General features: G+C 39.5%; 1 protein-coding gene across 3 annotated transcripts in view; it reads right to left on the bottom strand.

The window, feature by feature from the left end:
- The window catches only part of clcn6 (chloride channel 6), a 45,741-nt gene that overhangs the window by 3,131 nt on the left and 26,704 nt on the right, over positions 1 to 15,906 (bottom strand). For all 3 annotated transcript variants that reach the window (XM_028453120.1, XM_028453121.1, XM_028453122.1), the window contains exons 15-22: positions 13,453 to 13,606; positions 13,072 to 13,228; positions 11,889 to 11,995; positions 7,265 to 7,451; positions 6,195 to 6,355; positions 1,176 to 1,332; positions 296 to 403; positions 84 to 209 (exon numbers count right to left, since the gene is read on the bottom strand). In XM_028453120.1, the coding sequence (XP_028308921.1) occupies positions 84 to 209; positions 296 to 403; positions 1,176 to 1,332; positions 6,195 to 6,355; positions 7,265 to 7,451; positions 11,889 to 11,995; positions 13,072 to 13,228; positions 13,453 to 13,606 (1,157 nt within the window). The remainder of the gene's footprint in view (positions 1 to 83; positions 210 to 295; positions 404 to 1,175; positions 1,333 to 6,194; positions 6,356 to 7,264; positions 7,452 to 11,888; positions 11,996 to 13,071; positions 13,229 to 13,452; positions 13,607 to 15,906) is intronic.

The following is a 15,906-nucleotide window of genomic DNA, read 5'->3' as shown; positions in this document are numbered from 1 at the left end:
GAAAGAGATAGACAAAAATCAAAAGAATAAATATAAAATTATTGGATTTTTTTTTAACAACAATGACAGTTACGGTTACTTACTTCTCCCATGACATTGACCACTGGTAAATGTCGTAAACCCATGGTTCTGAACAGGTTGAACACCTGGGAGATCCGCATATTGGGTGAGACAGTGTAGGAACATGGGTTCATGTAGGGGGTGACATCCTGAAAACACACATCTTAATACTGTAATCAACTTCAAATCTTGTATTTCCGTTTAAGTACTTGGAAAAACTTTATCTTTAGCTCACCACTATCATGCGGGGGTTAAGAAGAGAAAGATCCACATCATGTATGTCAGGGTAACGAGGATAATCTTCAGTCAACTCTGCATATGACAGTCTGGGCTGAGTGGCACTCTGGGACAGAAAATTTTGTCAGAAAATCAGATTTTTTTTTTATGAATGTATGTGTGTGTGTGTGTGTGTATGTGTGTATGGGGGGTGAATCCATTCTAAATTCCTGCGCACCAGCCCATCGCACGTGTACCTTCCTGCCTAACTTTCACTAAACTTACCTAATTAAAGTAGTTCGGTGTAGTGGCAGGTGTGGCGTGAGTGAAGCTATAGCAATCATGTGCATTTCACTATCGATCACCGTCTATGTGACATGTAAACACTTGTTTACAAATGTTAGGCGCTTACGCATGCAGTCGTGTACACGTGTGCATGTCGGTATGTGTGTGTTGAGTGTTGTATCCTGTCCAATCACAGCAACAATATGACTTAAGAGCGTAACACTAACTCACACACACACATACCTGCACACGTGTACATGCAAAAGCGCCTAATATTTTACATGTCACGTTGACGTTGATCAATAGTGAAGGGCACCTGATCGCTGGAGCTTCACTCACGCTACACCTGCGTCTACGTGTGACTGATATATTTATGTTTGTTAGGTGCACATCCAGGTGTTGCGTTATGTGTGCATACGCTTTAATGTCTGCAAAAGTGTTAACACGCCTGCAAGCACACATGCGGACGTGACTTGTGCCCGTGTACCTATTCTAAGTCAATGGAAAATGTAGATCAGACGTGCCGGCGCAGGGTATGCGTTCGTTGAACTGGTGCGCATGAATTTAGAATGGATTCACCCCCCATAGTGTGTGTGTGTGTGTGTTCTTCTCACAGACTGGTTTTCAGCATAGCAGACTCCTCTGATAAGCAGGCTAACCAGCTGGGAGCGTAGAATCAGGCCATGGAAGGTGAGCGGCCTGTAACGCTCCTCCATGGTCCACTCCTCACTAGGTGACTGATCTGGGCACAGATTGGGGTATGGTGCATGCCTGCATTTGGATGCCACAATCATTGCAGAAGGATTTAGCATATGTCACTTACAGAAGCTAAATAAAATTATCTACAACTAAATCTTAAAATAATTCAGTGTCTGCAGTTGTTTCATCAGCAGTGACTTACTAAGGCCTATTAATAGTTACTATTTCTGTTGTTGTTACTGTTTTCTTTACCAGTCCTGGGAAAATACTGACAGGGGATCCAACAGTTGGATCTAGTTCATATAGAAAATAAACTTTCTCAAACACTGGCTACTGATGGTCTAGTGTCTGAAGGGTTGCGTGTGCGTGAGTGAGTGTTAAGTTGGGATTGTGTGTGCATTTGATCATAGAAATGTTGTGCACAGCTCAGCTGTGTGCACCTGTGTTTTGTTGGTTAAATAGTTTGGATGGTGTTGAATATAGGCAGAAAGTGACTTGGCGTGTCTTAACAATGCCTATAATAAAAACATTCTCTCTCATTTCCGGCCTAGTGCACTAAACCCCAAAAACATTGGGATTTAGTGACAATTCAACAATGCAAAAAGTCCTTGTAGAATGTGGACAAAAGTTGCATCTCTTATCACAAATAACTTGATTTACTCAAAATGAACGTAAAACTCAATTAAATAATCGTTCCGACCACTGCTGCTTTTGTTTTTGCTTCACTTCAAGTTTTTTCCAAGAAAGTCCAACAGATGACTGGAAATGACTGCTTTCCCTGCAATCAGCTCCTGCCACCTAATGTAATACATATAGTAGTTCCCACAGGCCACATTACCTCCCGGAGACGCCATCTTGGAGGGCAAGCTTAGAGGCACGCTTGTATTGTTTACCTGCTTCGCTGAATTCTACTCCACAAAATATGGTTAAAATGTCTTACAAAACCAACACAAATGGCCTGTAAACCACCCAAAAAGTGGTACAGAGATGGTTTAGATACATAGACAAACGACACAAAGATACGACAGCAAGACGGAATGCATCAGTCTCGATCCGTACGCAGTTTGTCAAACCAAAATACCGCTGACCACAAATACCTTCCTGCTATAACGTACATAGACATTCTAAACTATTTGTTTTGTTCCAAAAATGCTTATACTACGGGAGAGAGCAGGCTTTCAAATCACTCGAGGCGTACAACCAGTTTGTGAATGGTTTGGTGAAAGATGTGTACAGCATGACCGTGAATGGTAAAGTGCTTGTGACAGGCAGGGTATGCAAAACTATTTGAGCAAACAAAGCAATTTATATCATGGATTTCAATAGGAGGGGGGGAGAGGGGAACTGGTACTGGCACCGAGTCAGTGGGTCGATTTGTCCCCTTTCTGCAGGCCAAAAACTGTGCTAGTGTGTAATTAAGGGTGATGGGTGAGCCTATACGTGGGGTTTTAAATGCCGATCTGCAGATCTGTACAATGACAGATTAAATTCAGGTGTGTTCCTGGATGGCTGCTTTCCAGGACAGGGCTTAGAGATTACTGCTGTGAACTAATTGTTAGAAATAAATGTCCTCACCAAGCATATTTGCATTAGAATTGTGTGTCATCCAGGCAGGGCCTAAGCTGTGTGACCCTAATATCAGCTCAGACAGGACACATCCAGACTTTTCTCAGGCATTAATACATTACATGTGTATGAAATATATTAAACAGTGACCTTTAGAAATACAAGTAAACACAGAATTGAAGTGATAGTTTTTTTACTGTTTAAAACTAGTAACAATAGTTAAGATGAAGTTAAGCATCCCTAGGTTTTCAGAAAAAACAAAAATTCCAAAAATTCTTAAATCCAAAATAAGAGTCAAAATGAAAATCACTCAAAAACTGACTCCTAAAAGTCAGGGCCTACACAAAAGAAAACAAACTTGAAGACTGGTTACCAAAACATTAATTTCATAAGCCTAAAAAAGTATGGAACAATAAAGATGTTTTTTTTTTCTTATTTACTTTACTTATTATTATTATTATTATTACTATTTTTTTTTTTTTTTTAATTCAAGTGATGATACAAGTCTGGTCCTGCAGTAGAAAAGTTTGAGTGACAAAGTTTAAAGGTATAGTCTACAGTCTTGTTTGGAAATACTTTTTGTTACACTGGGTGAAATGTTCCTTATCCATGTATTTAGAAAAAGGAAAGAAAGGAATCAGACCTCTGTAGCAGCTGCAATTCCAACCAACCAACTGAATTCTGACAAATCCCTTACCTTCCATTAGCTCCAAACGGAATGAACCATTCAGATGCCTTCACATCTTGTTCGTCCAAAGAGCCCTTCTGTCCCTCCTCTTTCCCCAGTGCACATTCATCCTCTGACAATGTTCCCAGAAACATCAAGCTTACTGCTCTGCAGATCTTTGAGCTATCGAGACAAATGAGGCATCTGAAGAAGAGCTGTAGATCTTAGTCTGAACTAGATGGGACCTGACCTGACAAGCCAGTTAATTTCAGACTTAATTTCTATTATTTTACATAGACTCAGGTCTGGATACATGTGAGAAAGATGCACAAATGATGCTGAGGAAGTGAATCGAAGGCTTGCCTCTGGAAAATAAATAAATGTTTTGGAAAACGTATAAATGACTCATTCATGAGCTATATGCACGCACGATTGTATATTAGAGGTAGGGTGACCATATTTTAATTTGCCAAAAAAGAAGACACTTGGGCCGACCTCGGCAAACTCAAAGTACTGAACGTTTTCTTGAATCTACTTTGTAATGACAAAATATAATATTGTAGACAAATATGTTTTTTTATTATTTATTTATTATGCATTATAACAAACTGTCCTTCAAAAATCACATATATACCTTCTTAACATCTCTCAATCGTTGAAATATTGAGAAACAATGCCTCCTAGAAATTAAAATTGACAAAAAACTAAAAGTTTACACAACAGTAAATAATCAATAAATATAAACTTCAATAAATAACTGTGAAGGTTTGCAGCGACTTTGTCCCATGCTGACTATGATCTCTATTCTTTCTCTTGTCTGTAGACACGGGGAGGTGATGAGGTCTAGATCAGATGATGGAAAACTGTGGAGAGAAAGAAAAAGCAATAAAAGAAAAGTTGTTATTGTCATTTCATTGGACCACTTCATCAAAAGGAAAACTAAAAGTGATGGAGAGAAATATTCAGATGGTCCCACACACACAATGAGTACATGGAAACTATGACATACATAAAATGTAAAGGCTTGGTAATATTAAAGTTATCTAATAAAACATTTAGCCGAAATGCCCAAAACACACACAGACACACAGTCTATACTCTGTTTTTAAAACCTCCCCTACAATCACATCCAGGCATCCATTTACACTCACTAGCTACAGAAAAGCAGAACAACATTTAGTAATCGAGAAATTAAACTTATCTTACCTTAACTTCCTATAGACTACGTTTCTCCCAGTGGCTTCTTCATTTTCAATTCCCTCTCTGAAGCTCCATGGAGGTTTATGTCATCCAGCAGTGTCTTCCTGCTTACATTTTTTATTAAATCCACTGGACTTTAGTCTCTCTCTGCTGCCTGTTTGACGATTTTGTCAAAATAAAGCTACAACTTTAACGACTTTGTAAAGTGTGCATAAAATTACCGTAATGATATAGGGATGTAACGATTCACTCAACTCCCGATACGATTCGATTCACGATACTGGGTTCACGATACGATTCTCTCACGATTTATTTTACAAAATGGGACTGTAGACAAATTAGGAAAAAAAACTAGAAAATACTGTACTATTTTCCTTTTATTTTTCATTGTCAAAAGAATTCCTTGATAAACTATTCAAAACAATGCAATTTAACTAAAAATAAATCTTGAATGAAATAAATAAAGGAATAATACAAATGAAAATGAAGCCTATTAATTTAAATTCTGGTTCTATAATAAACAATGCAAAACTGCATAATAGTTCTTTTTCTTTTAAAAGTGCAACTGAAAATGTATTTTGTGCCTTAACAATTGGACTTTAAAAAAAAAAAACGTGATCGCAATGATTTACGTCATATTTGTTTGGACCAGCAGAGGGCGCTGGTAACACAGTGGTCGGTTGGCATGCAGATATCTTGCAGTGAAGAAGAGAAACTATGCTAGCAGACAGAGCTAATAGAAAAACGTGACTTTTACAGATATTCAAGTAATATTACAGATATTCTTTCGGTGCTAAAGGGGTAATGAATTATTTATTAACATATTTAAGAGTAGAAGGCGGCCAGAAAGAAAGTATTAGCAGACTCCGCCCGCCGCCTACACTTGTGGATAGCGCCCTCTGCTGGTTAAAAAAAGTACTGCGATTCAATTTTCAGAAAATCGATATCAACCGTGATACCTATGAATCAATTTTTAACTGCCTTGCGATTAATCGTTACATCCCTATAATGATATGATACTAGCTTTCAGAAACTGGTGTTTTTCAGATTGAGCAAATATTAGCAGAGTTACTGTCTTATAAATTAACGTGTTCCCCATGATGCGTTCAGGAAAAATCAAGACATTTTCATGAATTTTTTATATCTACCCGGACTCCCCGGGCAGGACATGAGAAGAGAACATGTCCAGGTAAATCTGAACTTATGGTCACCCTATTAGAGGAGGTATTGCAAGTTCAAATGTTGCTGGCTTTCCAAAATTGTTGTGCATCAACCCAATTGTTCATGTATGTCAATCTCATCTTATGTCAATCCATGTCAGATCCTCGAACATATTTTTTCCCTTCGAAAACAATCTGATAAATTATTATGCATTTCCAGCACTTGATGCAAGTGTATTGTGGCTTAAAATAAAACAGTGGTATACTGTACAGTATATGCATACACATTCACCACGGATGTTTGTCAAGAGAATATTTCTGCATCCGTAGTTAAATACTACCTCCTCTCTAACATCTGCTGCAAAAGGTCCTCTCCCTCCTCAACAGGCCTGACCTCGATGCTCGGATCATCACAAACGTTCCTCAGCTCACTGGATGGGTATGACTTCATGGATTGACAGCGGCGCTGTTGTTCCCCAGCACGAGACAAGACACTAGATTTCTACAAATCCAAATAAACAAATACATATTTTCTTTTTACTTTAAGTAAAATACCTTAAGAATGAAACTTAGGTAGTGTGCATTTTTTGACAGCACCTTCTTTTATGCATACCCAAATCTCGTTTAGTAGTATAAACTCATTGAGTGCCATTGACGTCTATAGACGTGAATTGTGTTTTTCGGCTGGGGTGTCTAGGAGACAGTGTCCGGTGAATAACTAACTTATATCATGATGTAGTGACCAACTAGTGCCATGTAGGTGGCAGCAGCGCACCTTTGGATGAGAGATCACCCTTTACACGTTTACAAGACAGAAAATGGCGCTACGAGAGTTGATGCTGAAGTTCCCAGCAGCGCACACTTGACCAGAGCATGTGTAGAACCTAAGTCAATTATTGAGAGGCAGTGAGTGTGGCAATAGTGAGATAAAATGATCAAAAAACGTGGCAAGCGCTGACACTCGGCATGTTTGGGATAAGGAGGAAGTTGCGTGTGTGGGAGAGACTTGGAGGAATGCCAAAATACAGTAAGACATTAATTCAACTCTGACATAGATAGCAAAATAATAATAATTTTGCCATCAAAAGCCCTTGTCTCAGTGTTGTTTTTGTAGTTTTATAGAAGGAAACCAATGTTGAGGTGTCCCTAAAGCAAAAAAAAATTGCTTCAAAGTCACCAATATCTATTCAACTGCGGATTACAGAAGAATGAAACAAGCTAGAAACAAAATTATTTTCTCTGACTTTAATCAATTCCTATTGTCATAGTAAAAAATATGCTGTGGGTCTTTAAATATTAGTCAAAATGCTCTAAAACGGCTGGCACTGAGGGGGTAGAAATTTTGAAAATGGCTAGCACTGAATGAGTTAATGATTGTAAATCAACAAAAACAGTGATTTGGAAAACATACCTTGAAGCGGATGTTGTTGCTGATTAAAATGTTTCCCTTCATGAAGTCTTTGTCATGCTGACGGTTTTCAGTGACCACAGGGAAGGCGTGGTAAATAGTGGTACGCAGGATGCTGACTAGAGACTGGACACGGGTGTGAGGATAGACATAGGTCAAGTTGGGCTCCATGATATCGCTGGCTGTCAGCCTGGGAGATATAAAAAATATGTTAGTCTATGTATTTACATTGTATTTTTAAGCTTGCATCTAACACGTGAAAAACAGAATCTGCTTTTATTTTACCTCCACACATGGTGAACCATCAACCTAATGATCAGGGGCCTCATTTATAAAACAATGTATAGGATCCATATTAAAATTATATTTGTGCCTAAAAACTCATGTGGTCATGATTATTCACACTTAACAGACGTATGAAATTTCTATAACCATTAATAACAATAGAGTAGGTGCCCACAAAGACTGCAATGAAATGCGCAATTCAGTTTTCTATTTTTTATGCAAAGTTTAGGTCCATCTGTGTGGTGTGGGTGGGTGTGGTGGGGTAGTAGACACCAAGGGGCAAATTCACAAAAGGATTAGGGGTATTAAAAAGTGTGCAAACATCACTCCACACGCTAATAAGGGGTACACACCCCAGGGAATCAAGACTGCGCGTCTTCAGTATGTCATAATGTGCCCACAAACCAGTTAGTGCGTTTCCCTCTGATGAATATGTAAAGTAGGCAGATCTCATAAGGGGAGCAAAAATGGGAGGAGAAATGCAAATAAATCAATGCAGTAAGCGCAATGCAATCCATTAAACATGGAACTGGTTGCGGTGACTATTTTCAGTGCCGAAATTAGTACGACCCACATTCAGGTGCAAACTCTCACACATCAATCATCGCTGCACTGAATGTTGACACAAAACACAGCGGAGATGGAAAAAAAAATGCTCCAGTTAACCTTTCCAGTATAAGAACACAATAATTTAAAAAAAACAATAGTGAATATTAACAGCCACTGAAAGAAAATGCAGAGTAAAGTGTGTGTGAGAAAGAGAAACAGTCGTGGCTGCCCGTGTGGAGTCTGGTGACTCTGTGGTGCAGAGAGGATGCTTTGCACGGAGTTCCATGGATGTCGCTCCGGAAAATACAGCTCCAGTGAGCTCCTGTGTCTTCCTCTCTATGTTTTGACCGTCAAACTCTCGTGTTGTTGAGCATCAGGCCAAAATCAGCTCATCAGCTGCACAATTTACGCAGCGATGGCACAATGTTCACAAATGAGTGTGCGTGACAGAGCGCTGCTCAGGAGCTCAGACCTGCTGGATGATGCTCAGTAGATCATCTTCAAATGGTGCTGACTGATTGAAAGACTCTGTTGCTGCATCAACAGATCAATAGGACAGTTTCTGTACAAATCTGCCAGTATTCCATGGACTGATAAAGGAAAAGTTACAGGAACTGATGGTGCAGCCACATTAAATTAGGGGGAAAAATAACATTAGGTTTTAAAGTTTAATAAACAAACTTTTTATTTGTTTGTTTTGTTTTCTACATTATCAAATGTTTGTGCAGCAGACAGAGAAGTCCATCTGCCTCCAATTTAATTTCTTCAATTGTCATTTTGTGCTTCTGTGCACTCACCTCTCCACGTTGAACACAAAAAATGTTCATTTAAATAGGGCTGTCTCAACCACGTCTAGATGCACAGCTATTTTTGTTATAGGAGCCTCTCTCTGCATCACGATCCTTGATCTAAATCATGGAATTGATCAGTTGGTCTCACAACGCTATTGGTCAATTTTCTCAACAAGGAGGTCGGGCAAGGGAGAACCGCTATTTCCTGAGGATGTGGAAGATGTATACCAGACCAGATTGGAATTCTGCCGATTGGAACTGGCATTTTCCTGATTTATCACAAAGTTTTGATTATGTTGACAGCATTATTGGAAAGCCGCTAGTCATTGATGGAAGGGGCCAAACTCTCAGAACTCTGAGATGGAATCCAACGTGGTGAGGAGTGGAGCGTTTGTGTCAAGGGAAATGGCCACATTATTGGATATGAATAACCAGGAACAATGGGGCTGGTAGTCAATGTTGTGACTAGCCCATCTGAAAACAACTTATCTTCAATTATTCGGCCCCCTGAGACGAACAGCCTATTGTCGAGGTCTGTTTTTTCCCCACACAATTCCATGGACGGTATGTTGATTCGAAGCTCTGACCTTTACCTCACTTTCCCCATGAACACCTGGGAACTTTGTTTCAGTTAACAAACTCTCGAGGTCGTCTCTACCGCAACGCCGTCCCATGTCATCAGCATTGGAGACGAACTGTGTGAGACTGCAGCTGAGTCTCAGAAAACAGGCATACGCTCACATGACCACTCCCACATTTTCACATACAAACTGTTTTTTTCACCGTCCCCTCCGGCCCCAACCTCTCCTCCTCCCTTGCAGAAGGCAGCAGGAGACGACGCGCCGTAATGCTGCGTTCACACCGGATGCGTCACGAAATCCCCGTACGTCCAGATCACATACAAAGTCAATGGATAGATGCGTCCCACATGCGAAATCTTTCCGGTGTGGTGTGATCCGCACGTCAAGTGCGAGCGCGCTCCCAATTTTACGCATATCTGCAAGAGTTGAAAATATTGAACTCCTGCAACTGTTTCGCATCAGAATATTTGTTGACGATGACGTCAGGCCGTCAACACGGACACTGGTCTGTTCACCCATTCAATCATGGAGTAGAAGCTGTGTGTGATCACCTAAAACTGTATGACACAACCTTTATTACCGGGACCAGACTAGGAGGGATTTGGTGTGGAGGAGAATCAGTGAGGAGGTGGTAGTAGCAGATAAAAGTTCTCTCTGTAGTTTTCATCTTTGAAAGTTGGCACTGTGCTAGGATAACATTACCAGCTAATCACACCGGCTTTTTTCACTGGTGGTTTATGTTTGTGTTTAGCAGGCAGTGAAACTCACAGAGTTGGATGTGTCGCTGGTGGGCGGGGCTTCACTTAAGACGTGCGAATGGGGACATTTTTTGATCCTGTTGACCCTGCGGTACGTTTCGTGCGGCAGATGAGTCCGGTCCCACAGAAGACGCATTCGGTGTGAACGCAGCATAAGGGCTGCTATGCGCCACCCTGTGGCTGACTTGCAAACTACCAATCTTAAAGATCCATCCCCCTGGTGCAAATGTGCTGTTGTATTGAATTGAAAGTTGTTTGTTGGATTTTGTTGCTGAAGAGTTTTTTCATGATGCCAAACTCCACTCCTCTCTACAAGGGCTCTACTGCTTACCCATTGTTTCATATTTCTTATCTAAGAAACGGAGCGCCACCCTACTGCTGGCTTCTCCACAGTTCTCCCATCCCTGTAACCCCATGTTACATGTGATTGTCTTTTCTTGCTTCTTGGTCGGGATGTAACTGTAACTGAATTTCCCCTCGGGGATTAATAAAGTAAAAATCAAGCAATCAATACATTTGTGCTGCAATGTTAGTGGATTCCCCACAGCAGGTGAGCAAACAGCAGCAGCAAAGGATTAAGTCACGCACTTGGTTTACCACCCTTTATTTCAGATCTAAGTTAATCCACCCTAAAGAGTCTCCAGACCCACCCACCGGCCCGGAGACAGCCCGACCGGGGGCCCACGGCACCCCCACCGAAAGGGATGAGAAGCCATGTCCTTAGTGGGAAGCCATTGTAACCTGCATGGTATAACAATAGTACCGGTAATAATATTTTGATGTTAAGGGTTGTAATGTCTGTTATTGTTGTTTATATAAACTTAGAAGGAGCCAGCATCACGTGCAGCATGATTACATCAGGACGGCAGTGTTACAATGCTTGCAATTCATTTTTATGTAGAGAAATTCAATTTCACTCAAAGTTCTAATATGAACACAGTTCATACAGTACAAGAGATGGAGATGTACAATCATGTACTTATAACCGGAACACTTTCCAAAGGAAAAAACAATCCTCTTGCGGTCTGTAAATCAACTAAATCTTACTTTGAAGTTGCCTTCATTCATGACAATTTCTTTTAAAGTGTAAGTACACCACCATATTTTTGCTGACCTGGTACTTGGGGGAAAATAAAGAAATGCTTTGATTATAGGCGTTGCTCCTAGTGTAGTTAAAACACATCCAGTGTTTTACAGCAGCCCCGGCCCCACAGTTCTGCATTGAGCTGTCAATCAATGCTAACTGAGGAAACCAGTTCCTTCTCCCATATTTATAAAAGGGGCGGGGCCTAAAGTGACAGTTATTGACATCACTGATCTAGTTTTATCCAATAGCAAAATGAAATTGCAATATCTGCAGTTCAACTCATAGGTGGCAGTCACTCTTACATTATATAACTAAAAAAGCTAAATGTAATTACTTAAATACTAAAATGTGAAGAATGGGAGTAGGATGAATCAACTACATAACTTCATACCTAATCATATGTCTTCAGCAGAAAAAAGTGGTTTCAGGGTGTATTTACACTTTAAGCTTAAAACTGATTAATACTCTGGAGGCTATGAGCAAACAAATGAGGGAGGACAAGGGGTAGATTCCATCTCTTAGTGCTTAGCTTTGATTAAAAGGCCAAAACAAGCAGCACTTTACAACTTATCTTACTTGTCCATCTCTATCTCGGTCTCCCACTCCAGCAGGGGCACTCCTTTAAGTTGAATGTGAAGGTCATAAATACCGTGGTTGAAGAAATCTCCAGTCCACTTGGCAACCTGATTCAACAAAACAAAACAACCATTTAGACCATCAAAACTTGACATTATGGCTTGATTATGATTACTAATGGTAGTGGGCTCTAAAAGTCCAGGGGCTTTGTTCATCAACCGTTTGTACAAAAAGATTTGTGCACACGACGTATCTAAAATTATTAAATTACAGCTGGCTAAGCAAAATAGTCTTCTTTTTTTGTATAGGGACTGAAAGTCCCATACTGCATTTTCGAGAGTGCCCCCCACACGATAACTCTGGGAACAGAGTCGTAGGTTTCTCAAAATCCTTTTTTTCCCCCAATTTTTTGTAAAAATGGTTTAAATGTACTATATAAATCAAATCCATTATCATTATTATTCATTGATGGGATTGAGGAACTTCGTAAAGTATTCCATCAGCCGCCTGACTATATCTCCAGTTGATGTCAACAACTCCTTATTACCACTGTACACAGTCCAAACAAATTGCTGTCTCCATCTCCTAAACTAAAGTATTGGAATGTTTGCTCGAACGTCTTTGGAGTGGATAGTCTCACTCCATTGTCTACCTATGCCTGAGCTTTTACCGATTGACACATGGCAGCTGCTTCTATATGCCCACAGAGCAACTATGCTTGTTAGGCCTCCTTTTACAGCCTTCACCAGATGGTTCTACTGCCACAATTAGCATGACAACCTTGCAATCACAGCCTGCCACAGTTGTCTCAACACATTGGGTGACCAGATTCAAGCCCATTTTGCTTCAATGTCCCTTCGACTCTCAGGAGATGGTTTAAGTTTTGTAAGAGAGACATGGTGACATGGTGGTCAATGTCACAAACCTGCGTGTGTTAAATGTCTGTGTGTAAAAAAAAAAAGGCATTTCATGATCATTTTCAAAACACAAAATAACTTTCAAAGACTGTTCCATTAGTAAAGTCACAGTCATACACTCAAAGGTAAACTGCTGCTGATTTGTTTTGAACCTTTAAGCATAGCCTCAATTAAAACATTTTAAGCTATAGAAATAACACCAATCACATTACAAAAGGGATAATAGGGTAACAAAAAAGTTTTTAAAATCATAATTGGCAGTGTACCATTAAAGTGATCATTATAGGCAGCCCGTAGGTGATTTCATTGGTGGATTCAATGAGGATGACTGTGAGACTAATGGTCATTCTGACCACTCCGCCAAGGAAGGCAGCGGCTCCAATGAGGGCAAATGTCCCTGCGTAGATATCCATTCCTAGATTCCTAATAAAAACAAATTTATGGGAAAAGAGAAGTAAAAATTACATCATTAGGAAAGAGAGTTGTGTGGTCTAAGATAAGTTGCATGTATAACTGTATGAAAATAAGAGAGGAGGAGGAGAGTGGAATAAATTTCTATCCTCTTTTAGAAAGTAAACAGTTAATATGTGATGCGTTTAAATAAATCGTAGGTATTTGAAACACAGATTGATGGATTTTGCTCTTACACTTTGAGGATGTTAGCTATCAAACGTCCAAATGCGGCTCCACAAAGCAGACAGGGGACAAAAAGTCCACTAGGTACAGATACACCGTAAGTCCAACAGGCCAACAGAAAGTACAACAAGAAGAATACCAACAGAGTTGTTGGGCTGAAGGTTCCTGAAGAAAAGAAAGGAAGCAAAAGTTTGTTATTTTTTCCCCCATACCGGTGCAATGGAGAAAGGCTCCAGCTAATATGTTCTGGCTTCCTTAGTGTATTCTCATGCCCTGTATATCAACATATGGTTTGTTGGAAAGATTTTATTTACATGAAATTAATTTTCAATCTTTGATTGCTTTTACAATGTAATGCACTCAGAATTGCAACAGTGTATAAAAAGCACTATATAAACAAAGTTTTGCTTGCTTGCAATCCCAGAAACATACCACTCACTCAGAGTACAGTACTATTGAGATTATAGAACAGAATCTTGCAACAGGACTGCTCTGACTAAGGTGATGATAACTTAATTGAATCCAGGTAGCTTGGCAATATTGCAGTTTACACATTTGATAATATTTCTACTATGTCTTCCAAGCTCCTGGGCAGAGGCACATTATGGTCAGCAGAGGCAAGGAAGGCTAGTTACTTCCTAGTTACTTTTAAATGGACTATGGTAAATGGACTTGATTTATATAGCGCTTTATCACCACACTGAAGCAGTCTCAAAGCGCTTTACATACCAGCTCATTCACCCAATCACTCTCACATTCACACACCAATGGGACAGGACTGCCATGCAAGGCGCTAGTCGACCACTGGGAGCAACTTAGGGTTCAGTGTCTTGCCCAAGGACACTTATATTAAATTGGCCACGTTTAAATGGGAGCTTTAATTCCTCTTTAAAGCAGAATAAAAGTTAATTCCTCTTTAAACTGACCTTGTAATCACTTAATTCCTAATGCTAATTTATTTTTGAATTAAACTTAAATCTGAATTAAGTGGCCAGTTTATTCTGATTTTAATTCCGAATTAAATCATTCTTCTTATCTTGTAAACACTTAATTCCTCTTTAATTTAATTCCGGTCGTTCTGCGCATGCGCGACTTGCCTCAGTGACGCACTGGTGATGACATATTCCAAGATGGCGGCTCGGACTCAAGCTGAGACTATTTTTTTAATAAGAGCCTTAAAAGACATGGATATAATGAAAAGAGTTGATGAACGGAGGCATAAACATGCAGACATTCACATGGACTTATTACACATGACATCGGCAAACGGAACAGGCGCTATCGGATGGGTGATACTAAGAGCCGGAGACGTAAATGCGTCCCCGTACTGCATGCACAGTCTGTAATATCACCAAGTCTATCATTGTACCGGTTGTTAGAGAAACTATTTAGTCCTGGTTATTAAGGATGTAACGATTCACTCAACTCCCGATACGATTCGATTCACGATATGATTCTCTCACGATTTATTTTACAAAATGGGATTGTAGACAAATGATTTTTTGGGAAAAAAAACTAGAAAATACTGTATTATTTTCCTTTTATTTTTCATTGTCAAAAGAATCCCTTGATAAACTATTCAAAACAATGCAATTTAACTAAAAATAAATCTTGAATGAAATAAATAAAGGAATAATACAAATGAAGAAGAAGCCTATTAATTTAAATTCTGGTTCTATAGCAAACAATGCAAAACTACAAAACAGTTCTTTTTCTTTTTAAAAGTGCAACTGAAAATGTATTATGTGTCTAAACAATTGGACTTTAAAAAAAAAAAAAACAGTCATTGCACTGATTTACGTCAGATATTTGTTTGAACCAGCAGAGGGCGCTGGTAACCCAGTGGTCAGTTGGCATGCAGAAATTCTTGCAGTGAAGAAGAGAAGCTATGCTAGCAGACAGAGCTAAGAGAGAAACGTGACTTTTACAGATATTCAGGTAATATTACAGATATTCTTTCGGTGCTAAAGGGGTAAGGAATCATTTATGAATATGTTTAAGAGTAGATTGCGGCCAGAAAGAAAGTAGTAACAGATTCCGCCCGCCGCCTACACTTTTAAACGAGAAGGATATAGCCCTCTGCTGTTTAAAAAAAGTACTGCGATTCAATTTTCAAAGTTTCAATGTCAACCGTGATACCTATGAATCGATTTTTAACTGCCTTACGATTAATCGTTACATCCCTACTGATTATTGTTTTCCGGAATTTTACTGGGCTATATTTACCGGTCCGTGGACCTAAGTGTGTTATTGTGAAAGCGTGTGGTCTTCTGTGTTACAGCCGACAATAAAAGGTTTGTTGTGTGTTTTTCCCCCTGTTCAATCCAAGCCTTCCCAACACCCAGACCTAAAGCAGAATTTAAAAAAAGCCGAATAAACCTGTTTTCCATGTAAACCTCAATTCGGAAATACTATTTCCATGTAAACACGAAGCAGAACACTTTAAATCCAAATGATTTAATTTG

The sequence above is a fragment of the Gouania willdenowi genome, chromosome 7 (assembly GCF_900634775.1).
Source record: "Gouania willdenowi chromosome 7, fGouWil2.1, whole genome shotgun sequence".
Classification (NCBI taxonomy): domain Eukaryota; kingdom Metazoa; phylum Chordata; class Actinopteri; order Blenniiformes; family Gobiesocidae; genus Gouania; species Gouania willdenowi.
The sequence above is the reverse complement of the archived record's forward strand: the minus strand, read 5'-3'. Positions and strand labels throughout refer to the sequence as shown.